General features: G+C 43.4%; 1 protein-coding gene across 3 annotated transcripts in view; it reads left to right on the top strand.

Moving 5' to 3' along the window:
* Nucleotides 1-26,138, top strand: part of PLPPR1 (phospholipid phosphatase related 1) — a 142,540-nt gene that overhangs the window by 45,334 nt on the left and 71,068 nt on the right. The window contains exon 2 of one of the 3 annotated variants that reach the window (XM_074994654.1): nucleotides 3,484-3,592. In XM_074994654.1, the coding sequence (XP_074850755.1) occupies nucleotides 3,530-3,592 (63 nt within the window). In that variant the 5' untranslated portion in view covers nucleotides 3,484-3,529. Of the gene's footprint in view, nucleotides 1-3,483; nucleotides 3,593-9,500; nucleotides 9,583-16,121; nucleotides 16,268-26,138 lie in introns of those variants that run through there. The other 2 variants (XM_074994656.1, XM_074994655.1) reach the window with 2 other exon arrangements.

Below are 26,138 nucleotides of genomic sequence, written 5' to 3'. Positions count from 1 at the left end.
CCGAACGTTGCTTGACATTCAAGTTACAGTGAATCTGCAGGTCTGCCAATTAGAAGAAAGTTCACTTTTTTTACCTACAAACTGAACACACTGGATGAGAGAGTCAGTGAGAACTAAATGTCCCAATATAATTAACTATTCATGGGTGCAGTCTGTGGCAGGACCAGTCCCTAAAATTATTGTAAACAACTGTAACTTCGTTAAATCAATTTGACATTGATCCCTGAAATTCAGGGTCACCTTCTCCTACAAATTACTGCTGACCACACCTGCCAGTCTTTTATTTCAAGTGGCTTCAAAAATAGATGGAGCTTTAAACTGATTGGCTATAAAGAAATGAGTACTTGCGTTTCCCATTGGCTTCAGAAGGCTGCAGGCCCTATTAATCAATCCGAATTAAGGTGAAGCATCTTTAAGTATTGGATGAAGCCCAAAAAATAGTCCCCCTTTTCTACCCAAGATCAGGGATAACTATTTCAATTAAATCAATTTCCAAAATTGGAATGGATGAAAGGAGAGCTGAAGTAATTGGCTTTTTAGTTAATTGAGAGCTTAGAAGCAGAATCAGCTCCGTTAATTGTGTACGATACGTTTGTTGGTTATATTTACACAGAACGCCTCATGCTTTATAGTATTTCTTAATGAATCCTGTAATCTGCCTCCCTCTCCTCTCCCATGCTCTGATAAAAGAAGAGAGCAGCTGTATCAGTTAGAAGGCAGGGCTGTTTCACCTCTGTGATTTTACTGATTTTCGTGCTGTGTTTTCAGAATTGTTACTCCAGGCAATGTTGAGTTAGTGACATGTTAAACAATTTGGCAGGGAGGTAAGTGCTTCACAACAGGAACCTGTCCATCCATGATAACACTTAAAAACACCAGAGCTGAGTGCGTAGAACAAAGCAGCCTTTGACTTACAGGTGGTTCTTCACTTCTGCTGTGTTTGGGCCATTTCTTATTTCGCTGGTTTTTCTTCAGGAGTGAAAGTCAATCCAAGTGATGGCATGTATGTGAGAGGCACATATAATCTAATGTGCAGGCCATCCTTCCACGTAGAGTCAATGGCAACAGTGAAGTCCCTGAGTGGACAACATAGCATCTCTGGCACTTCTCCCCTTTTGGGGTCAAAACTCTGCTTGGGGCTGTGTTTATAATTTGTGGTCTTAGTTGATGTGTAGGATAGTTGGTGTGTAGTTGTCTCTCATGAAGGCCCTTGGTGCTGGTGACTTTCACCCTGAATGTGCAAACAACAGTATTCGCTCTTCACTATTTGCTGTTAGCTGTTCTTTAGTCATAATTTGTTTTATGCTTCTAATCAGAGGCCACAGATGGTATATGCTAATGAAGGAAGTGCCATTTTTTTATGGTCAGACATAGTGTTCCATTGATGGATGCGTGGGTATTTTTTTGCAGTGATGCTGAAAAGGGGAGGTCCTGCTGACATTAGCAGTTAAATAGTTTTGAGTACTGATCCCAGGAGGACGTTTGTGGCTGAGATGTATTTTCACTTATAGGTCAACTAACAGATTTATCCAGAATGACTCAGGTCCTGAGGTCAATTAATTTGTTAGGGAAAAATAAAAAGAAAATGTACATGCTTTATTTAAATGATTGTATTTTTCAAAAATAGTGTTATTTTTGTGACATTCATTTTTATTCCAGATTTCTTAAAAAAGGGTTGCTAAAATTTTTCTGTTTAACTTTTTAGTACATTTTTAAATGGAAATTGCATTAAATGTATTTTTCCCTTGTCCCTATAAACACTCATCATTCACTGTGCTTTAACAAAAAAGGGTTACAGTCAATTTAGTGTCCAATAACATTTTCTCCTATCGTTCAGACCTTGAGCATTGGTTTAGCTGTGCCAGAACACATCACTACCCCAGATTTCTCTGTTATATCCCTTTTCTGTGAGGTTCATTGAGAAGCACTCCCCCTATTCCAGCTTCATCCCATTTTTTCTGGCTCATCTTGGTTCAGTCTCTTTCAGCATTCACTCGTTACGTCGGTTTTGAGGACTGTACTTGATCTGGTGATTGTGTCTCTTTTCTGTATGGTTTTGTGAGGCTCGATCCCATCCCAGGCACATCCCGTTTTCCTGGCACACCCAAACCCTGACCTTACTGAAGTTATGATAAGAGGAAGCTGTATACTGAATGTGCTGGTTCTAGCGCTTTCTGTTAAGCAGATGTTTTTGATCAAACTGACAAACTCTCTAAAATTTATAGTAGATGTTTGCGGGTATTCAGGGCCTTCCGAGTTGATACGAGCCATGATGGTATCACTGCCCCATCCCAGTGCCTTACCATCTGCCTCTCAGAGGAGACAGACCAGCTAGAGTGAGTCTCTGTGCAAATCAAGTGACATCACCCCTAAGAAAATTGGCCAGAAGTTGATGCTGTGTTAAACTAGCCCTTACCCCAAGCCATGCCGTGCCAAAACCTAGAGTGCCCTTGCCACCCTGCACATCCATAATTGGGAATTCAAATGGGAGCACTTCTCTGGGCTCAGAGTGCTGAAAGTGGTTAGGGTTTCCATTCCTCTCAGCTCCCCTGCACTGGCCTGTGGGAGTTTATGCAGGAAGGATACTGGCTGCTGTCTGGCAGCTGTATTTTTTTTTCCTTTGGTTCATACCACTGCCTAATGCTGGTCTCAAAAGCCATTATAAGTCTCTCTTGGCACACCTCTGTGAAAGTCCCCCATCCCATTGGAGTTCTTTTCTCCAGACGTTGTGTACAGTGAAGAGATCAAATGTCTCAGCACAGATAGTGACTGGGTTATGTTCAATTAAAATTACAGTCAGCAGCAGCACAAAGTAATGCTTCGCAGGAAGGGGCTTGTGATTTAAACTAGAAATTAACATTACGCCAAAAGTACTTTGCAGAAAGGGCCCTCTCTTTCACTGCTGATCATGTGGGTGCCTACTCCCATTGAAGGAAGTAGGTTTGTCTACGTAAGCTGTTAAATTGGACACTTTTGCCTAGATGAATCATTTGATCATCTCCAGAGTGACTCTCCTGTCAATATAAACCCATTTTAAAGTACAGTTTCACCATTTAATTCACATAAACCGTAATTGTTTTATACCATTTTTAGCTCAGACAGGACAATCCCTGTTGGGCTGGATGGCGGTCTTTCAGTGTTCGCTCAGTTAAGGAGTGGTGCGTGGTTGTGCTGATCTGGAAATAGAGAAGGGAGCAGACTTTGATTCAGAGATGTTCCTGCTTCTTCCTTTCTCAGTGGCAGATGTAATCTGCACCAGCCCTAAAACTGGTGACCTCTGTGTGAATCACAATCTCACCTCTTAGGCTGATCCGGGGCTATGAGGCAAGACACTAGGTAGATTGTAAAACTAGAATATATCTCTTAATATTCTGCATCTGTTTTTCTCCACTTACTCTAAGAGATTGGTGCTCTCAACACTGTATTCAGTGCAGAATTTTCAGTCCCAATGTAACTTATTCTATGTATTTGTCTCTCTTTCAGCCTGGTAAAGTTTTGGACAGTGTTTTCCCAAGAGGTGTAATGAGAAATGGCTTTAGGAAACAACACTCAGCGAAGTTATTCCATCATCCCATGTTTCATCTTCGTCGAGGTGAGTGCATTGCACAGACGCCGCGGAAATTTGTGTCCTGCGGTGATGAAGCTGGGACAAAAGCAGATGAGTTCTTAATGGTTCTCAATCCTGCTGGAAAAGTATAACAAGTGGGGTTCCACAGGGGTCTGTTTTAGGACCGGTTCTGTTCAATATCTTCATCAACGATTTAGACATTGGCATAGAAAGTACACTTATTATGTTTGCAGATGATACCAAGCTAGGAGGAGGTTGCAACTGCTCTGGAGCATAGGGTCATAATTCAAAATGATCTGGATAAATTGGAGAAATGGTGTGAGGTAAACAGGATGAAGTTTAATAAGGATAAATGCAAAGTGCTCCACTTGGGAAGGAACAATCAGTTTCACACATACAGAATGGGGAGAGACTGTCTAGGAATGACTACAGCAGAAAGGGATCTAGGGGTTATAGTGGACCACAAGCTAAATATGAGTCAACAGTGTGATACTGTTGCAAAAAAAAAGCAAACATTATTCTGGGATGCATTAACAGGTGTGTTGTGAGCAAGACATGAGAAGTCATTCTTCCGCTCTACTCTGCACTGGTTAGGCCTCAGTTGGAGTATTGTGTCCAGTTCTGGGCACCGCAGTTCAAGAAAGATGTGGAGAAATTAGAGAGGGTCCAGAAAAGAGTGACAAGAATGATTAAAGGTCTAGATAATGTGACCTGTGAAGAAAGGCTGAAAGAATTGTGCTTGTCAGTTTGGAAAAGAGAAGATTGAGGGGTGACATGATAGCGGTTTTCAGGTATCTGAAAGGGTGCCATAAGGAGGAGGGAGAGAACTTGTTCTTTTTGGCCTCTGAGAATAGAACAAGAGGCAATGGACTTAAACTGCAGCAAGGGAAGTTTAGGTTGGACATTAGGAAAAAGTTCATAACTGTCAGGGTGGTCAAGCAGTGGAATAAATTGCCAAGGGAGGTTGTGGAATCTCCATCGCTGGAGATATTTAAGAACAGGTTAGATAGATGTCTGTCAGGGATGGTTAGACAGTAGTTGGTCCTGCCATTGGGGAAGGGGGCTGGACTTGATGGCCTCTCGAGGTCCCTTCCAGTCCTAATATTCTGTGATTGATTCTATGAACCCTGTAAGAATGAAGAGTAGCAAGTCAGCTGTTTGTGTAATGTGTCCTATTTTGATAAAGAAATGACAAGGATTGTATGCAACACTTGAACACACTTCAGGGCTGGATTGGTCTCACATTACCATCCCACAGAAGGGTGTAAACCCCTCCTCCCCTCTTTTATGGCCCTGTATAGATTTGTCAGACTTTAGATCAAGATGCAGAAGAAAGAGCAGGTGTTGCATTCTTATTTAGTCCATCCCTGGAGCAGGTGAGTAGGAACTAGAAGGAGTTTTGACACTTCCTCCCTATGAGGGAGTGTCATAAATTATTGCTGGAAGTGGCCTCGGCAAAGGGCGAAAGTGAGGGAAGAACAGTTTATAGGGGTGTCTCTGACACATACGACCCTTAGAACTAGCTCAGGAAGGAGCAAAATAGGCACCAGGCCTGGTCTACAGAACAAGGGGCCAGATGTTCAACCCTTACAGCAGTCAGGAAGCACTCACTCAGGTGAATTGTTCCATGGAAGTTGAGGGAGGGCCTTCGACTGTTTAAACATGGTGGAGTTAGATGATAGTGGTTGTGAGTTAATGCTAATGTTGAAGTCAAGTGAGTAAGTACTCACTAACTGTAGTAAATGATCCAACAGTCAGGGCCTTTGTTTGCTGGGCACCGAGTTGGTTTTCTTTTATCAGCCTGCCTTGTTCCCTACTGGTCGTTTAGTCACTCTAGTGAGTTTGCTTCTTGGTACGATCAAAATAAATTAATACAAAAAGCCCTTGTTTCATCTCCGCTCCTAGGAAGTCAGTCACATCTCAATCTGAAGGTCTCGATTTGGGTTCCTTTTCAAGGAAACTTTTGTCAAAAGTTTGTCTGGGAAGAGCTATATAGTTAGGGATTCATAGGTATCCACCTATTGCTGTGTCAGCAACAAGGAGTCCTGTGGCACCTTATAGACTAACAGATATTTTGGAGCATCAGCTTCTGTGGGCAAAGACCTGCTTCGTCAGATGCATGCCTATTGCTGTCCCTTAATCCTGAATTGTAAAATTAACATTGTGGGCCAGATTGTGACTAGGCCTGGGAGGGTCATGGGGCAGGAGTGTGAGAGTAAGCACAAGAAGAACCCATGGGAAAGGTCTACAAGGCCTAGTCACAGTATTGGTCTCACTGTTCAATGGGCCTGATCTAGCACCCGTTTGAGTCCATTGCAGGAGCTCTGTGTCATGGAGCCAGGGTCTTTATAAGCTGTGTATGAGTTTGTCTGAGGCCCCAGGCAAGTAAGGAAGGTTGCTGTCCATTATGCAAGGATAGTAACCTCTCCAGAAAGAGCTAGGTTATGTAGTGCATGCAGTTGTAACAGTTATCTCTTTTGACTTCACACATCCAACACTGCCTGTTTCTGCTCTGCACCCACTCCCCACCTTCTGTTTCACAGAGTTGTGCCCTGAGAATGCAGTCCATTTCTCTATGGGCTTGATCACAAGCCTATTCAAGTCACATAGAGTCTGCCAACACCACCAGAATGCAATCCCTTTCTTTATGGGACCGATGAAAGGCCCATTCAAGTCACACACAGTCTGCCAACACCACCAGAAATCTGGCGGGCTGAAGAAGGTACTAGCTGTACAAATATGGCACGTAATCACGAGGGTCAGGGTTGAATAAGCAGCTGTTTTGGAGAAATATTACAAAACCATTGAAGAAACAGGGAAGTACATCTCAGGAGGTGGAGGTATAGCAGACAGTGATTTAGGGCAACTCATCCTCAGTTGTGTCTAACCGTTGTCCTTGGGGATTTGCCAATGATGTAATACCCAGATTTTGAAGGAATAGGTTTCTGTCTCCTGTGGAAACCAGACAAAATTTCTTCAGAAACTCCAAAAACAGAAAAGGACAGAAATCAATTCCCTTCCAGCCATACATCTTTATCTCATTCATCCCTCCAAATCATGTTTTTGTTCTAATGTGGGAAAGAAATACCAGAAAGGTGCAAAATAATTTATAGCCCAAATTGTCTCTGAAGATTTTTAGCCCTCTAATCTATGAATGATGAATCTGATGGTAGCCGAGTCAATGGAGTTATAAATTGGCCAATAGAGAACACTGACCTGAATGTAAAAATAAATCACGTGCCAGGAGAAAGGGAAGGCTGTTGTTCGCTGCCTGAGCATACTTCCCCTGTCCTTTGGTATGATGACAACAGTCAATTTTTATTTGAGACACAGATTCGAAGACAGAGAATCAAGGTTAAAATGGATGTTATCTGTGCTGATTGCAGCCCTTCTTGTTGAATAGACAACATATTTCCCTCATGTAACTGTTTGGGTTCGGGAAAAGTGCTGTGGATTGTCCAAGTCCAATGCAGCAGGACTGGACTCTGAAGGGTATTTATACTTATCCCAAGTATTATAGATCTAACCAGCACTTAGAAGTTGTTTTCCCTCTGGGATGGTAAAGTTGATGTACAGAAGGTCACTTATTCTGAGAAGCCACTACAGGCTGAACCTCTCTAATCTGACACTCTCTCTTCCAGCAACATCTACAATATGGCATTATTTTACTTAGCAGGAGGCCCACATGTCATGGATCTGGCCAAACTTCCTGTTGTCCCATGAGGTTTGTTTCTAGCCATCAGTCCTGGCTCTCTGCGTTCTGTGCTATTATTTAGCTCTAATTTACCCCAGATGTCTTCTAAGAGCCCAATATGCAGTGGAAGTATTGGTAATGCTACTAGTCAATACTGACCTCCTGTGGTCCATCGAATTCTCTGGTTTGGCGCCAGTCAAGTCCTGAGGGTGCTGGACTAGAGAGGTTCAAGCTGTAAAACCCTTAATAAGCTTCACTGAAAATGTTTTACTTTTCAAGGTGCTGGCAATCTGTTTGTTGTGGGGGGGTGCTTCAAATGTGCTTTCAAGAGACTGTTCTTCATGGGAGGGTCTATACTAGTTAGTTTTTGTAGCACGAGGCCCCACCTTGGTAATTTGATGGTAGCCCTGAAACAGTGATTCTCAGCATTGCCTGGTGACCTGAACAGACCTGACTGCTTACGAGGGGCTTCTGCTGTTTATTTCCAGTTCACAGAAGGCCAGCTCAGTGGTTTGTGCATTGGCCTTGTAAACCCAGGGTTGTGAGCTCAGTCCTTGAGGAAGCAATTTAGGGATCTGGGGCAAATAGATTTAAAAAAAAAAATCTGTCAGGGATGGTGCTTGGTCCTGCCAAGAGGGCGGGAGACTAGACTCGATGCCTTGTCATTCTTTTCCATGTTTAGCCATTGCTGGTAAAACAGTGGTGGTGTGATCACAACAGGAAGGAAAGTGGGCCCATTATGTGATTATTATTTATACTCCTATTGAACCTAGAGCTCCAACCTGAAACTGGGACCCCAGGGTGTTATGTTACGTGCTGCACAGACCCAGTAAGAGACAACCATTGCTCAGGAGATAGACGGGACAGATGTGGGCAAGCAAACAGAGGCTCAGAGAGATAAAGTGCATTGCTGAAGCTCACACATCCACTCGGTGGTAAAGCCAAGAAGAGAACCAAGATTTTCTGGGCCTAATTCAGAGACCTGTCCACCAGATCCCACTGTCTCTCAAACTGGTCTTTCTGGTGAGGTTTTGTCAACTCACACATAAAGTTTAGACTCTTTGCTCTAAAATGTATTTTCAATTTATGGCTGAGCTGAGCACTGAAGTTGCATGCTAGTAGGTTGTTGCTGACAATTAAATGTGGTCTTGCCTCTGTGCAAGGAGCTGGACTTGATAAACCTCTTTAAGACCCCTGCCAGCCATATGGTATTGAGATTCTATGATTCCACTTTGCAGTACTGCCTCCACAGTGCTCTCAGGTTTAAATGACTTAAGATGGAATCTGAGAAGATTAAACATGCACAGTTCTGATACTTTAAATAACATCCTGTTTAGGATTATATAAAATGACAGTTTTGATTCCAATGGTGATTTAAACTTCCGTTTTCAAGATCCATTTTTTTTAATCTTATTTTTCTCCACTCAGCTCACTTATTTTAACAATTAGTCAGTATAAAACCTGCCCTGAAGGTGGATGGCTATTTGCAATGACTTCCCCTGTGGGGCAGACTTTTCCAAATTCCTTTATACATTCAGATTGTGGATATTTAAATAACGAGGTAACATGAAACATCTAATCTGTTGACAGGAATGTTAAATCAACATTTTAGTCCTTAATTAGAAAAGCTATGTCACATTAAAGGCTAAAGAAGACTTGATTAAAATAATTCTCAGTCCTTTATCAAATATATGTCTCTGTTGCTAAAACATTCAAGGCAAGTACCTTGATAATTTCTTTTTATTATGTTGTATCAGATACAGTATATTTTCTCATGCTGTGCAGTATATGTTTCTCCAAATGTTGAATGACAGGAATTCCATGGTGTTACATTAGGTACATAATCAAAGGAGATGGGAAATAGAGGAGTATTCACTCTTCTTGTGTATTGTAGGAACAAAGTCTGGAACAGTGTGTGCAAATTTTGGTGGTACTAATCAATTTGTATTTAAGAAAGAGACTGAAAATATTCTATCTGTCTTTGGTTTTCTGTGCTGCTTGCTGATTCAGGAGCCCACAGACTGGCTGCTGCCATTGTCAATTAGAGCAGCCTCCATCATGCTATAGTACAGCACTAGGTGGGAGACAGATGGTGCACATGTAACCACCCGCAGGCAGACTCAAACCTGAGACCTCTGGAGCTTAGCGCAGGAACTTCTGCAGCTGAAGCTAAAAGCCATCTGCCTCTCAGCTAAGGCTGTGCAGGAGGCTTATTGTTTCTCTTTGTAAATGATCTAGGTGCCACTACATGGGACACTCAACCAGACCTAGGTGTGTGGATTATACACGGAGGCTGTAGCAGGAACAGAGCAGTGCAAAGGTGGGTTTGAAACCAATTTTGCTCACACAGTGCTGATACATAGTTCGTCGGTAAGGGAGGATCTGACTGTTCAGCTCACGGGGCTTGGTCCAGCAAACCCACTGAAGGTTGTTAATAGAAATACAGAGAGCCAAAGCACTTGCTCAGCAGCTGCCTGAAGGGTATGTGTGCGGTGGCCTGTTGGGTTATAAATCCTCCTCTGTAAAAGGGTGGCGGGGGGTGGGTGGAAAGTGAGCCGGTCTGGAGATAGGATTTGTGCATCAGCCACAGCCTTGCATGTGTTACAGTGAATTCAGATAGCATAAGCAGACACTTTTAGGATTGCCAATTACTGCTATTGCAAGCCAAGTATTTTAGCTGCTCATATGTGTTCATATGTGTCAGACCCTGCACTCTGAAGTAAGGGACTGTGACCCTCAAAATCAGGCACAACACACCTTGAACTGGGGGAGTCAGATTTCATGGCCAGGAGGGGACCATCATAACCAGCTAGACTGGCCTCCTGCCCAGTGCGGGTCACAGAACCTCACTCACCCGCTCCTGTAATAGATGCCTAAGCTCTGGCTGAGCTACTGCTGTCCTCAGATAAGGGTTTAAAGATTTCAAGTGACAGAGAATTCAGCATTTACTCTAGTTCAAACCGGCAAGTGACCCAGGCGAAGCTGAACCCCTCCAACCGCTGCCTGCTGGGTCTCTACCATTTTGACCTGGGGAAGATTCCTTCCTAACCTCAAATAGGCTGGTCAAGTAGACCCCGTGTGTGTGAGTAAACCCCACTGGCCAGACAGCTGCGAAAGAATTCTCTCTTGTAGCTCCGAGCCCTCCTCATCTGGTGCCTGACACGAGAAGGAGGACGGTGTTCTTGTGGAGCACCCTGTTTTATTTAAAACAATGAATTCAAGAATACAGAGAGCCTTGAAATTCTTAACATGAAACTAGACCGTGATTCTGTGGGCAAGCATGGCGTGGTCCAGGGGCAGGGATTTTGGGTGTGCTATTCAGAGGTCCAGGGGCCCTTCTCTTGCCAGCACCAGGACAGTTCTCTCTTCCAGTTAGCGGGTGTCTTCTTCTGAGGCAGAAGCCTGAGGCCCAACCCCCACTAATATCCCCCTCTCCCCCCACTGGTTCACATACCCAGCCCAGGCACCCCAGTGGGACGTGTGGAGGGAGGGGGAGTTGAGTCCTTCATGTCGGGCAGCCTTCCTGGGCGCTCAGTGTCACAGCTGTCCCCCTGGCTCACCAGCCACTCAAAGCCCAGCAGGACTTTGCGATGACAATAAAGGAGCATGGGACAACGTAAAAAATGAGGAAGAGACGTGGCATGTCCTGCACCATGCAGGGAACATGTAAGAGGCATTGGGTGTGCTTATGAGCTGCAGCTGGCAGTGTGTGTGATTCTAAGAAAACTCTCCTTCACATCCATGTCTCCTGCAACTGGGTCATGAGTGACAGAGCACTTGCCACAGGCTTGCTGGCCTTTTCAGAGGAGTCAGGCTCATTAAGGACTGTCTGCCTTCTGTGGCAGGGTGAGCACCACTCCTGGGCTCCAGACCTCTGTTTGGTCCACAGTCCTGTGGTATTGGACCCACTTGTCCTCGCTTCAGGGTTCAGTCCCTTGGTCCAAAAGGCAGCAAGGAGGATCCCCTGGTCTAATCAATAGAGTGACCAGTCCCTCCCTGCCTCTGGCTGAGTCCTGAGGTTACCAGGGGCAGGGAGCCCAAACACTCCCTGCAGGAGCTCCTCACCTCTGCTGTCTCTGGTACTCGTGTTATTCTCCTTCACTACTTTCTTCCTCTCTCCTCATCCACTTTAATCTCCTCCCTTCTCTGCCCTCCTTCATGGCTTTCTAAAAGGTCTGTGGCAGCCTGAAGTGGGGACAGGTGGCCCTTAGCTGATTTATAGCAGCCTCTTCCCCCTTGCTCCCACTCTGCCTGGGCTGTTTCTGCTTCTTAGAACTGCCTGTGGCATGAGCCTGTCACGCCTCCCAGCTGATCCTATTCAGCAGGAGATGAGGTGGTTTGGGGTAATGATTAGAGCCTGCTGAGAGACTGAGAGGAGTTAGGAGTCCTGGTGTCCAGAGCTTTTGGGATCCCCTCCTGAGGAGGCAACCCAGGGAAGAGACCAGCCTGGAAAAGCTAATGGAGGAAAAGCTCGTGTGGTGGCCCTGGTAGAGATGCAAGACGCTCAGGAGACAGCCCTGAAGCATGGAGTTCTAGAGGAGGAACGGATCAGGGTCTCTAGGAAAGAAGCCCTGGGGCAGGATATTCTGAATGGAGGGGCATCTGAGGAGCACCAGATAATGGAGCGAGGTACAGTGTCTTGGTGGTCACCTGTGACCCTGTTTGGGGTAAGATGAAATGTGACTGGATGGGAGGCTGAGTCACGGGAAGAGCAGACTGCTGGAGTGGCTGTCAGCAGGGTTGGGACCCAGCTGTGAGGGGCGGTTACTAGCACAAAGTCTTCTCTTTGGTGCTGTGCTAAACTGCCCCACTGATGGTTCAGTGATGCTTGCTCACTGTTGCCTGCATCCCTGTAGGGCTGAGCCTTGATCCCAAAGCACTGCACATAGTTTGCGCATCCAAATATGGCTTGAAATCATTCTGCCCAATGAGAGCTGGTTGTTTGCATTCAAAGGATGACAGGTGCAGAGGTTGCAGTAAAGAAAAGCAAAGCCCTGTTTAGCTGGAGGTATGTTTTGTACGCAGAATTTTCATTGGTCAGTTATGGTGTATTGTTTATTTAGGATAATTGATCAGTTAGACATCAGTTTTGGTTTGAGGCTCTGTGTTTACTCAGGTTTCGCTTTGTAGACAGAAGTTCTCTGCCTGGAAAAAGGTGAGATAGCAGGAGTAATAAACAGAAGACTGGAGTTCTGTCCCTGACCTTACTTGTGGCCATGAGCAAGCTACTTCACCTCTCTATGCTTCTGTTTCCCCTTCTAACCTTTGTGTTGCCTATTGCAATTGTAATTTCTATTGGGCAAGAACTGGCTCTTCCTATCTGTATACCTGAAGCTTGGCATAGTAGGGGCCCCTATCTTGAATGCAGTCTCTGTGCACTGCTGTATTCTCTTACCTATTTTTCATCCCATTTTAATGTGTTTAGTTTAAACTGATGTTCACTCTCATTTTTCTTTTGAAATATGTGATATTTTATAGCCATATGTTCCTGCATTTTACAAAACAAACACAGTTATTGACCGTACATCCCTGATTCTGAAGACTCTCCCATGGGTAACTTGACACATGCGAATAGCTCGATTGTTTCCAATGGGCATGATTGTGTGTGTATTTGTTTGAACAAGGGCTATGTACATGTACAGAATCTTGCCACATTTTGACTGTAGTGAAAAGCAACTGGGAAGCTAATTCCACTGTGCTAGTTTGCAACAAACTTCAAGGCAGCTGTGAATTGTGTTTGTATTCTGAGAAAACTGTATGTCCCCCCTGACATCACGTGTACAAACCCACTGACTTTAGTGGAGCTCCGTATGCATGCCTGCAGACAGAATTAGAGTCTCTGTGTGCAGACATGATGATGGGGGGACAAGGCTCTAAAAGGAAGTGTGTTATAAGAGCAATTTCCCTGCATGTATTTTAAGTGGAAATGTCTCCATCTGATCACAGAGTGGTATCTTATTTGAGTGAGTCTGATGTATATAATACATGCTGTGGGGTTCTTCGCTCTGTATAGCAATCACTGATGATGGGAAGGTGGTGACAGGGAGACTTGGAACAAGCAACAGCACCAGAAGGTTAAGCAGCCTCCAACTCTGCAGTGTAAGAGCCCACCTCTTTGTGCAAAGCCGTTGATTTTTGCCTTCAGAAAAGCTTTTGCAAACTGTGGAAACTGTCTGCCTGACAACTTAGCATATAGTGCTCTATATAGAATCAAGAGGGTTTTTCCCCTCTAACTGCTGTAGCAAAAGATGAAGACAGTCATGCAGCTGATGTGATTTAAACTTTCACTTGTACTATATTGTATGTGACCTGATGTGATCCCTCACTTTCTGTTTCGTCAGAGCAAACGTGCCTTCTGTTTCCTGGTTTTTGTTTTACACTAGTAAAGCTAAAATAAAAATAGTGCCTACGGGCAAACCTGGCAAATAAAAGAATTCAGTATAAAAAGCCAACAGGTTATTCATCCTAGAACCAGACAAATGGAAAATCCAGCAGAATAAAATATAAATGAGGTTGCACTATGGGTGGGCCAATACAAGTCTAGGCCTAGGGTAGGAAAGGGATTGTGCTTCTGTAAGGCACAGCCTATCCGTGATTCCTCTGAGGTTGTGGGGTATTGCCCTACGACAAAAATTGTAACACCTCTCGTGCAAGTCCTTCCTGGTGCATTGCAGGTACAGAGCCAGGGTTGGCCCATCTTCCTGCTCGGAATGAAGAGAATACTAGTCTTGCAGATCTTGCTTAACCAACATGCCAGAACCCATTGTCCTAGTAGTCCATTCAGGACTTGAAGTGGGATTCTCACTTCACCCTTCTGGCCCTATGTAGGAGTGATCCAAGTTTGCGGTGTGGTCTGTCGTGATATACATTGTGCTGAATCATTGAATTCAGTTGACTGCATTGCCGATCAGAGTTGAATGCCTCATAAATCTAAATAAATGTCTCACTTTCAAAAATCTGACATACTATGAAAGCAAGTAAAATACAAAAGATCTTGGCTGTGTCCTATCCACTTGTACTTTTCCTGCAGTACCCCTCTCTCTTTCAAGCAGGATGTGGTCCCAGCTCGTTGCAGGGTGTCACAGAGAGTCGATCTTTGGTGCTGTTGGATTTCCTTAACGGTAAATGGCAAAATGAAAAAGGAGTGAAACCGGTGTACTATACTCAACTCCCCTCGCTTCCCCAACTGATCTCTGGAAGTCATTCCAAGTATGCCTACCCAGGGATAAAAAAACCCCTCACCTGGCCCAAGTCAGCTGACTTTGTTTCACAGGGGTCAGGCTCTGGATTGAAAAATTGCCATGTAGGCATTTGTGCGTAGGCTGAAGCCTGAGCTCTGGGTCCCTGAAAGGGGAGAGGGTCCCAGATCTCGGGCTCCAGTCCAAGGCCCAGTGTCCATGTAGCAGTTTTTATCCACACAGCCTGAGTCAGCTGCCCCGGGCCAGCCATGGCCATCTCTGTGGAGATGTACCCTCTGAAGAGAGATCTATTCAAACGGACTTCTTAAAGGTTTGCTTTCCCCTTTGTAAAACCTTCTAACATTCACAGGCCTAACCCACAGCGTGAACCAGAAATAGGCCAGAAAAATTCATTGCCAGCCTATGATAGATGTGGTGTTGCTGAGTGATGCATTCTGGGTCAGCTTGAACAACATACACCATGCGATTCCATGCCCAGGGATTCCTCACAAAGAGAAGATTTTTTTTAAAAGGTTAGCGAAAAGGTATTTCTGTGCTAACGGTCTCCCCGATTGGTGGAGGAGTCAGAACATAAATCTGAACTGGACGTGATTTCCATTTTTTACTTTGCTGTTCACCTTTAACAAGAGATTCCCCATGGCTACATCTAAACTACAGAGATCTTTCGAAAGAAGCCCTTCCGGAAGATTTATTCCAACAGAACTTCTGTGATCCAAGTTGTGGTGTGGTCTGTCGTGATATACATTGTGCCGTATCGTTAAATTCAGTTGACTGCATTGCCAGTCGGAGTCCCCACTCTTTTGAAAGAACAGGCTAGGGATGGAAAAATCAGGTGCCATGAGGATTGCTCTTTTGCCAAAAAAAGCCCTGAGGAGCATTTACATGTTTTCTTTTGAAAGGGGGCACTCTTCCTGAAAAAAGAGTGGAAGAGTGCTTTCGAAAGGAGCACCGCATTCTTCCCATTTAATTTTCAAAGAACACTTTTTGGGTGTAGATGCTCTGCTGGATATTTCGAAAGTGCCCCTTCTTTTGAAAAATATTTCAAAAGAACTTGCTAATGTAGACATGGCCCATGTGTCCCATCTCTAGCCAGGACTGGCAAAAAATAAATGCTGTAGACTCTCCTGGTCATCCCCTTCTCTTCTAGGCTTGGGAATAAAAGATAGAAACACAAATATTCCTAGAAAAATCCGGTCTGCAGGCCTCAGGGAATGAAGTGAGGACTGCCTTCCTTCTTCCTGTGGATGTCCCATGCATGGTCAGCTGGGGCTCCCCCAATTTCAGGAGGGCATAATTAACCATGGATCCAGGAGATTTGGGGAAGGGGTTTTTGTGTAGAGCTTCTGTCTCCAAGCAAATCAACAGAAACTGATGTACCGCTCAGCTAGTGACAGAATGCTGGCTCACTGAATCCATGTTACAACCTTACCATCTCTGGGGCCAGAACAGCCTGGCATGTACCTAACCTTTGTCTGACAGCAGGTCGCGGAGGATCTCTTTGTGCGTTTGCAGGCTTAATTGCCGCACTCTGTGCTGGCCTCAAATGCTCTGTCAGGCTATCTTTTTTGGCCACACAGTTTGTTCCCTGCTCAGGCAATTAACTCTGGCACTGCCACAATGTGTGGAATTTCTTGTTTTCTGTCACTTCATAATGGCAGCATCAGTCAGAGAATGGGTTTGCTTCCCATGGGGTTTTCTGCAGGAGTGCACAGTGTGGTCTCCACACTCAGTTGCACATGACCGTTAATTTTCTTTGTGATATGCACTTCTGGTAAGATATCCTGACCTTCAAGAGACAACGTACAGGTATGTGTAGCCAAATAATGAGCCAGATCTTCAGCTGTGAATTGCTCTGGCTCTGAAGTCAGTGGAGCTACGCTGATTCAGAGCAGTTGCAGATTGGACCCCTTTTTCTGTTTGTAAATCTTGCCAGTACATGGGTTTGAATATTATTTTAACCAGCTACAAAAGAGTGGTAGAATTGTTTTAGTCTGTGTGCGGTACTGATGCTCGTGATGTCTCCATTTCTCAGGCTTTGTTCTCTTTGATAGTGATCTCTTTTACTCTGTTCTGTCAGCATAAAGGGTTCTCAAAGTGCATGCAGGTTACCTTTGCATCTATGCAAATGTCCTTTTATAATGGTAAAGCAGCGTTAATGGTAAAGGAGGGTTAGTTCGAATGCAGGGTGTTTTTACCCTCCAATACTTCTGCCACAGTTCTGGGACAGTTGCCTGCTTAAAAACAGATGGGGGTGTGTGTGTGTGTGTGTGTGTGTGTGTGTGAGAGAGAGAGAGAGAGAGAGAGAGAGAGAGAGAGAGAATACATACACAGACAAACACACCCCTGTCTAACTCCGTGCACATGCATTACCACCTGAATCTTTGGATTTCTTCCTCGAGATTAGTCACAGACACTGCTGAAGAATATCTGTCAGCTGAAAACAATACTACGTTGCAGAAGGGCAGGTGATTGAGTCATCCATCTCGTCTTGGATTTTTCTGTAGTTTCCACCTTTATAATATTATCTTCATTTCTGACGACCACGTTGGTAGTTTTTCATATTGTCATAGGGTGACTGGACACAGTAGGTGTCTGTGTTGACTCTGAACTGCTTTGTTTTCTGTTGTCAACTTAAAAACATTCACAACTGAGATAATAAATCCCAGGAGGAGGAATATTAGAGCTGGTCAAAAATATTTTGTTTTTAAATGATTTTTGTCAAAAATGGCTTCTTGATTAATTTGTTTTCATTTGTTTTCCATCAAAGAATTGAAACTGACGTTTGCTTTCAAAACCAAACACCCTTCCAAAATCATTTTTCCTCCTTTCCTTTGTTCAGTTTAGAATTTTCCATTATCAGTTTTCCTTGTAAAAGTATAAATTGCACATTGTAAATCTAATTAAACAAAAACATTATTTATTTTGAAAATGATCACAGAAAATTACAATTTTTCAATCAGCTCTATAAAATGCTTTTCATTTATTTATTTACTCACATTTTGTCTCTTTCCTCATGCAAGAGAAAGTCAGAGGAACTGCTTTTGTGGGTAAAGTTAATTTTATGTTGTAGTGCTTTGCTGTTTCGGGATCTTAGAGCTTTTCTGTGCTTAGAGCTATACTGAAATTTCCAAACATAAACATTTCCAAGAACTGATGTATTCTTTACTGGGGTATATTGAATTAATTCTTCTGGAATAACAGTTCTGGTCAGTTTCCAAAAGTTGTGAACATCCAGTCTGTTCTCCATCGTTTTAAAGAGCTGAAGAAATTAAAATATCAGATGTGATGACTCTTGAATTATGGGAAAATTCAAGCACAGTTTTGCAGACAAACACCGTAGCTGGTTTCTAAAATAACTTTTTTTAAATGTTAGATTAGATTTGCTATAAAGTCTCTTCTTTATAACACTTTAGAAATTAGATCAACTGTTTGGTCACCTGATTTGTGCCTGAAGTCATTTAGAAAATTATCCTTTCATACCATTTTATAAATCTAGTCAGTGACACAGCCTTCTTTTTAGTTTAAAGACAGCCAGGAAATTAAATTTTCAGTAGAAGTGTTCATAAAAGTGCTATTTTTACTACCTGCTTTGAAATAGCAGTGTCTTATGGGAGAAGGCTCGCAGTCCTTCTCACACATAAAGTAAAAAATATATAGCTTTAATCTTTAGAGACACATGGGAGGCAAAGAATTTCTCTCCTCCTCTTTCCCTGCATTTTGCTGCAGTGATTTTTATGTGATAAATCAGGCTGAGGAAATGGTATTTGAGTTGAACTTTTTGTCATAGTGCCTTAGATTACATCCCTGTGTTATACAAGTGCCTCCTGAATGCATGTTTGTCAGTGGTAATGGAGCGGGGGTTATATTGCTGCAAAAGGGCTGGAAATATACTGAAGTTATGGAGTAAACATTTCCCTTTTTTAAAATCTGTTTTTGTTTTAGCTTTGTAGGAACTTGAAATATTTCCCTGTTTTTATTGGACCATTCTTTGCTTCTTAACTTGTGCCTAGAGTTAGTGCAGTCTGTGAGTGTTTCTGTGATGTGGTGGACTAAGCCCAGGTACCCCCTGCAGGTTAGTGGCTTTGCCACACCCAATCTCAGCAAGATGAGCAGAAAAGAGGTCCTCTGGGCAGGGCAGAGTGGCTGTCTCTGTGGCAGCCAATCAGGTCCCAGCAGGCTGGTATAAAAGAAGCTGCTGGTTTAAGGCCTGTCAGTTCCTCACAGGAGGTTGATCCAGGCAGGTCTATACTGGCTGGGAGACCGGCAGCACTGTGGACAGCTGAGTGTGAGCTGAATGTAGACCTGGGTAAGACCCGTAGCCAGTGGCTGAAGACTGGCCACAAGCCTGTTACAAAGAACCTGCCAGATGACCGGGCAAAGACCTTATGCAGCCCCCCTTTGCCACAGAGGGGTGCTCACAAGTGGGCGGACCCTGTTATACCTCAGAGCAAGTATCTTTGATGAAGTGGGCTACTGTCAAAGCCACTACTTTCCATCCTAGGGAAAGACTGTTCATTCATTCTTTCTCTCCTCACAAAGCCATTGGTCTATGGCAACCTTTGTTCCAGTTTTAGAAAACTGTGCTGAACTCTTATGTCTGTGGCCTGGAATGGGTGGGTCAGAGAACTGTATATGCTTCGTTACTCCTTCTTTCCCTGCAGCTGGAGAATGAAAGAGTGAACTTGGGGGCAGGGGTTCGCCTTTCATAGTGTTTGACTTGAGACAAGAGCTGGTTGAAAAACGAAGGGTAAAGTCGTGAAAGTTTTCTTGATTTTTTTGGAGGGGAGGTGTTATCCTAGGGTTGCCATATATAAACTTCCAAAAAGAGGACACCCTTGTATCACTATCTACCAACTCATGTTGTATTAATGTGTTAATATATTGTGTTATATAACACATTAATACAGCGTGAGTTGGTAGATAGTGATACAAATACACTCCCTTTCCAGGATGTCCTCTTTTTTGAAAGTTCAAATGTGGTAACCCTAGTTATCCACATTGAATATGTTTAATGAAAATTTGTATTGAAATCTTGAAACTTGAAACATTTCAACCAGGTCTAACTGCCAGCAGGCCCACTGACCCGTGAAGGATGGTTGGGGGGACAAAAAGGGGGCAGTTGCCCTCAGACCCAACATTTCAAAGGGTCTTGAAGTAGCAGTGGCAGTGGACAGAGCGCCGGACCCCTTTGAAATGCTATGGAGTGCTGTGCCGCCGCCCCAAGTGTAGTGAGGGTAGGCCTGGGCAGGCCTTCTAAGGTGCCACAGAATGTCCTGCCTACCACCGCCAATGTTAGCCTAATGCTTACAAGACAACCTGTGCTGTCTCAAGGATGCACAGAGATGGTGTCACAATTTTGAGCATGTAAAATCTGTAGTTTGAGGTTTTCATTATACACGTAGGGGGATTTGCACATTCAATTTCCCTAGTGCTGTGCAAAAGAATGAAGACTTGGAGTGAAATGTTCATTTTCAGTGGGCCCAAGATTTCATCCATGGCCTGTACGCCAAAGATTTTGTAACCTACAGTGAGAGAATTTTGTTAGTCCTCAGGGGTTTGGTATTCAGTTTATGAAGTGCCAAAGTTTTTAAAAGTTAGTCCTTACTAACCTGTTATTGAATGCAGGAGTGCATGTGTAAAAGTATTTTCCTTTATACAATCTACTTGAAAGATAACACCACTTATCTTTAAATTCTAATAGCTTTCTTATCTATCTGCTAATGTGAGTACTCCTACTCTAAGGAGAGTTTTGACTTATTTTGGACTGAGAAAGGAATGAAGGATTGGATTCCCCAGAATAGATTGCAATCTTTTGTTGAACATAGTGGAGTTATTGATTTTATTTGCCTTTGATTTGCTGCAGCCTATAATAGAGACTACATTTCTAATAAAATTACATTACAGATAGATGTACATTTATCCGAGAAATGTAATCCATATTTTTGTTAGTACCTGACTCTCTAAGAGTCCAATTGCAATGGAGTGGAGTTGTCTTTCAAGTAGATTGGGTAAAGGAATACACTTATATTGTTTTTGAGCTGTTACTGAACTTGACTCTGAGAACTGGCTAAATTAGCAGTGCTACTGAGTTGTCCTTAGTGATCATTAAAATCAGTGCAAGCACATGAATGCTTACCTAGGTGTTTCACATGCTCACAAGACGTCGCTTTAAAGTTTGGACTGACTAAATTCTGGAGGGGAGGGAATTGGAGTGCTTTTTACCTCATTGATTTATACATTTTCCCTCACATTTATTACATCAGTCTCATAGAGATGGCAGGTGAAGGAGGATGCATTATAGGATAACTCTGGTGCGGGAAAACCCCAGGGCATACCTGAGTTCAATACAATAGGCAGCCAGAGTCAAGGAGAGAAACTACCACACATGAAATCACCTCACCTCACCTCCCTCCTTCCCTCCCTGCCAGCCACTTGCTTGGAATATTATTAAAAGTGTAGGGACTTGTAAGGATCAGAGTGAGAGGGGAGCTGGTCAGAGGGAAAAGCAGAGGTATCTGGTTAGGCTAGTAAGAAAGGGAGGAGGAAGGCAAAGGAAGATTAGTGAAGTCTTGAATAGTTTAACACAAACTTCTTAACTTCAGGAAGCTATTCAAATTAAAGCTCCAAATGATGCTGAGATTTGTCCCTAGTAAATTTCCGCTGATGATGTATTCATTGTGTGTAATTTAAGAAGATAGATTTCGACTGGGAGGCTGATTAGCAACTGTCTGTCAGCTGATTCCCCCTTTTGCAACCTTGCTGGCTCCCTAAAATATTAAACAGTTTCAAAAACTGATTGCACTTAATTCACTCCAACGAGTCTCATCTGCTTTGTAGATCAGTGGCCTGTTATGATTTATGGTTGCCTGACTGCCTTTCTGAATTTTGCCTTACAAATTATAATCCATCAGATTTTCCCCCACTTCCTGTTGATAAAGGTTTAACGAAGTGTCTAGTTTCTACCTATTGTTTTCGATCTCTCATTCTCCTGCCCTGGATTAGACAGATTTTGGGTCTATGAATGAGAGGGCCTTTTGTCCACCTTGTTGATTTCTCTTGATTGGCTTTTCTACTCCAGAAATTCCTGCTTCCATGGAGAGCATCCACCTTTAAATCTAGCCTCAAACAAACCCTGCTAATGTTTAAATAATTGCAATTGATTACAATTAAAAAAGATTAACAAAAATTAAAAAAGAACTTTGTCTTAGAAGCAAAAGCTCTCTGGCTCAAGAATTCGGAAATAGACTGACATTCGGTTATTCCAATCGACCGTGGAAATCAAATTTTGGATGGATAAACCACGAGAAGCTGCAGACTCAAACACTGCCCACACAGCCTCACTGCCACTGCTAACCACCTTATCTCAAGATGAAAAGGGGCCATATGTGTGTATATCTGTATAATTACAATTGCTTTTTATTTGTGCTTGTTTTCACAAGGTTAATAGGGGAAAGTAGTATTATGTTTTAAATTCAATGGATGCTGGTTGACTTGGAGCCAGCATTTCAGTTATTGTAGAAATTTTTGTTTTGAAAAATCTGAAAAGCCTGCTTTTATTTTTAGTTCCGAAGGAAAAAAAGTTTGTTTGTATTTTTTTTAAACACTACCTTAATCCATTACAGAAAGGTCACATAGAATGATAACTGTTCTATGTAATTCTTAAACCACCTTCCAGAATTCCACAGCAAGGAGGTTATTCTCTGCTAAATTCTGCAGGTTGGTTTTAAAATTGTATGGAAATAGAGCTGGCTCTCTCTTACATCTTTTAGACATTTTTAGAGTGAAGTAAAGCAAATAGAGCTCCATGTAATTTACATTTGCAAGGCTGGTTTAATCCCTGTTAAATTCTCTAAGACTTTTTTGTTCCAAAAGAGAAGTCCTATGGCACCTTCTAGACAAACAGATTTATTGGAGCATAAGCTTTTGTGGACAAAGACCCAGTTTGTCAGATGCACATACGTTAAGTGGGTCCTTGCCCACGAAAGCTTATGCTCCGATAAATCTGTTCATCTGTAAGGTGCCACAGGACTTCTCATTGTTTTTGCAGATACAGACTAACACAGCTGCCCCTCTGATATTTGTTCCGAAAGGGCGTTCTTGTCAACTCAAATTTTTCAGTATTGTGTTCGTGCCTAAGACTCACATCCTCCAAAAACGGAAAAGAAAAAGAAAAGGAAAAAAAAAAAAGAAGAAATGGTCTTGAAGCAAAATTGAAATTAATCCTTTTTCATTTGACATTGCGCATGTCTGATGAATTATAATTTGTGAAGAAGAAGATAGAAAGAGAATGACGCAAAGGCACATGATTAGGAGTGAAAAGTGACCTGGACTTTTAAAATATCCTTCTGTTTCGATAGTTAAAACGGAAGAGGCAGGGACAGCTGATCAGCTACATTTTTATATAGGCTGGTTTTCCTCTTAAGCTGCTGTAACATGTATTTGTGCAGCTGTTGGTTCCCTAGTTTATTTAAAACACTATCTTCATTTTACTTTTATGGTTGCTGTGAGAGTCCTGTGGTTGGAAATCAGCAACCTGTCGGTTTCCTCTGGTCCGCACTGCTGCATTCATCTGGGTTGTCTTGCTGTACACCTGCATTGCTCTCTTAAATAACCCAGGACTGGAAATATAGTCGAGCTCCATGCATTCCAATGAGCACTGTTCAATTGCAGCCAGGTATTCTTCTTACTAACTGCCTATACGGCTGTCAACCTATAGAGAAAAACTTTGTAATAGTAAGAAGCGAGCAATGGACACAGCTGCTAAGGCACATAGTGAAATCACTGTCACTGGAGATGCGAAAGGTGACATGAGAGACCCATCTTTTGTAGGTGGTTTGGGAATAAGGAAATCAGTCCTGCCATGAAGAAGTGGGCAGGACTTGGTTGCATGTATTAGTGATTCTGTTTAACCTAAAGGATTTCATGAGTATCCTTGTGTGTTATGACACCCAAGTGCAGGTGTTCCAGGCAAATGCAGTGGAACTTAGGGGTCTTTTGAGCACCCGTTACCCCAGGGGATTGACATTTACAATAGGTGCAGAACTCCTTCATCAAGAAAAGAGCTGTTCAAAGGTATAAAACAGCCAGGGCACAAAATCTGAATATATGTTTGCACAGCAAAAGCCAGGCCTGGATTAACCTATCAAACTAGCTTGAATCCAGCTAGTGCTGCTGATAACAGAGCAGTGTGAAAAGGCGGCAGAACAAGCAAGTCCAACACATACGCATGTTGTGTGCTGGACTAGGCTGTACTTGAAGCTGCTGCGCTAGCTTCCCTGTTGCTGCCCCCTGTACCGTGTAGATTCAGCCTAGTGCTGGTAGACTAGCTCATGCATTACTTTTGCTGCGAAGATGAATGCTAATGGGGGTATCACTGCACAGTGCAATGACACCATGGTGTCCTTAGCCCCTGGGCCTCTTTCGCCTCAGCATGGAAGGTGGTTTCACTCATTGCTAGGATGAGGAAATCCCCACTGCCTCCTTTCCTTTCCCAAGCAGTGATGCACCCGGACTGTTCTGACCTGCAAGGAGGGCTTGTATGGAAGCCAGGCTGCACTGCTGGGGATGGGGTAACCCTTTGGTGCTGATGGGAATCCATAATAGGATTGTGCTCGAAACAACATGGATTCTATTGGAGTAGATCAAAGCACTTCCAAAACATTAGATCAGTGGTTCCCAACCTGGGGTTTGCAAGCTTCTGGAGGTCTGCAAAGGTTTTCGAGGGGGTCCGTGGAAAAAAAAAAAGATAAATAAAAATGATCATAGAAAATTAGTTATAAATGAATTGCAAAGTTAAAATCAAATATTATTTTTAAATTAAACACCTTCCACTAATGTTGTTAATGGCTGTGTGAAAATCTATGTTGTAGTTTCCTTTTTCATTTAATGATGTGTACGTAGTGACTGGAATTGGCTTTGAAGGGGCTTTGCAAATGGTTTGGGGGGGTTATTGGGGCCTTCACTAATGAAAAGGTTGGGAACCACTGCACTGGGGCATTAAATTGGACCTGCTGGGCAGAGACAGGAGGAAGTCCAGGGTCCTCAGGCCAAGGACTATGCTATCCCTCTGCTGTTATTCTAGCCTGTACGCTGGGCCGTGGAGCCATTTGATGTATGCAAACATGTCTCTGTGGCCAGCACACCTAGCAGCTCACTCTGTGATGGGTTACATGGAGCTGGAAGGGAGCATGGCACTGCCATGTTGGGAGATTCTCTCCTGCTTGCTCCATAGCCAGTGGAAACATAGCTGTGCTCCTAGGGTGAAATCCACCTCATGCAGGGGGACAGCACAAAACTTTGGGCACCCCTCGAAGACCTCAGAATTACACATAAGTGGGTCAAGAGAATTATGATCGTTCTTTGAATTTAATCCATGGTGAATTAAATCTCTCAGTACACTGTTACATGGAGAGCTACTATCTCAGTTGTCTATGGATAAGGAAACTGAGGCATGGGGTGCATAAATGAAATGTCCAGCCTTGTCCAATGAGTACCAGATCTAGGCTGTCCAGGCTCACCCCAGAATTTCCTGCCCTGCCTCTCCTGTAGCTCTAATAACACCTGCTGACAGTTCAGCAGCTACTGGTAGACTATTGACTCATAGAATCCTAGGGGTGGAAGGGACCTCAGGAGGTCGTCTAGTTCAGCCCCCTGCAGCAAGCAGGATGAATCCCAACTAAATCATCCCAGACAGGACTTTGTCAAGCTGGGACTTAAAGGCATCTAGGGATGGCAGAGTGTCACTGCCGTCCAGGACGTCATCTCTCACTGTTCCCTGGAAGTGTCTTGGCTTTTGATAAAGGCCTTGTCCCATCCGTAAGACGTGCAGCAGTGAGCAAGCAAAAAGCGGCCTTGTCAAACTAACAAGAGTTCAGCTCTCCTTGAAAAGAGGTGAATAGGAGTCATGTTTAAAAAAAAAAAAAAAAAAAAAAAAAAAGCCTGTAAACCCCTCTATAAAGCAGCTGTCTTCAAAACCATTATTAAGATGCTTTTCCTTCCCCAGCAGGTAGTAAAGTAGAACTAGTGAAGTATCTGCCACATAAGAAAAAATAAAAGAATTAAAGTGCTTTCATCCCGAGGCATACGGGGGAGAAAATTAAGCAACCACCTTAAAACATGTTGAGCAGCTAAGGCGCAGCAGGAAGTCAAAGGGAGGAGTGAATTAGAAGTGCTACTACAAGAAGAAATTACTGAAGCACTTGGCAGCAGGGGAAAAAATTAAAACTGTCTTTTGCTGTAATTGATGAACTCATCAGAGCCTCACGTGTGAAGGAAAGGAACAAGCCTGGCACAGAGCAGTCAGCCCTCAATGCTCATTTTCTCTCCCGGCAAGGAAAATAAAAGGAAGAAGAAACAGAATGCCTGGAAAAAGACATTGGGAATGTGACATTAATGTGAGCAGAGGTTCTCAAATATCATTGCACTGCATCCCACATCTATCAACAGAAATTATGATATGACTGCAGGAATGGGGATCAGGGCCTGAGCCCACCTGCCCTGGATGGGGGAAAGGGGAGTAAAGCCGAAGTCCCAGGTAAGGGGCCTGTAACCGGAGCTCCACCACCCAGGGCTGAATCCCTCTGGTTTGGGCTTTGGCCCTGGGCAGGGGTCTTGGGTTTCAGATTCATCTCCAGGCCCCAGCAAGTCTAGTCCCAGCCCTGGTGAACCCAGTAAAATG

Source organism: Carettochelys insculpta, chromosome 5, assembly GCF_033958435.1.
Source record: "Carettochelys insculpta isolate YL-2023 chromosome 5, ASM3395843v1, whole genome shotgun sequence".
NCBI lineage: Eukaryota > Metazoa > Chordata > Testudines > Carettochelyidae > Carettochelys > Carettochelys insculpta.
The sequence above is the reverse complement of the archived record's forward strand: the minus strand, read 5'-3'. Positions and strand labels throughout refer to the sequence as shown.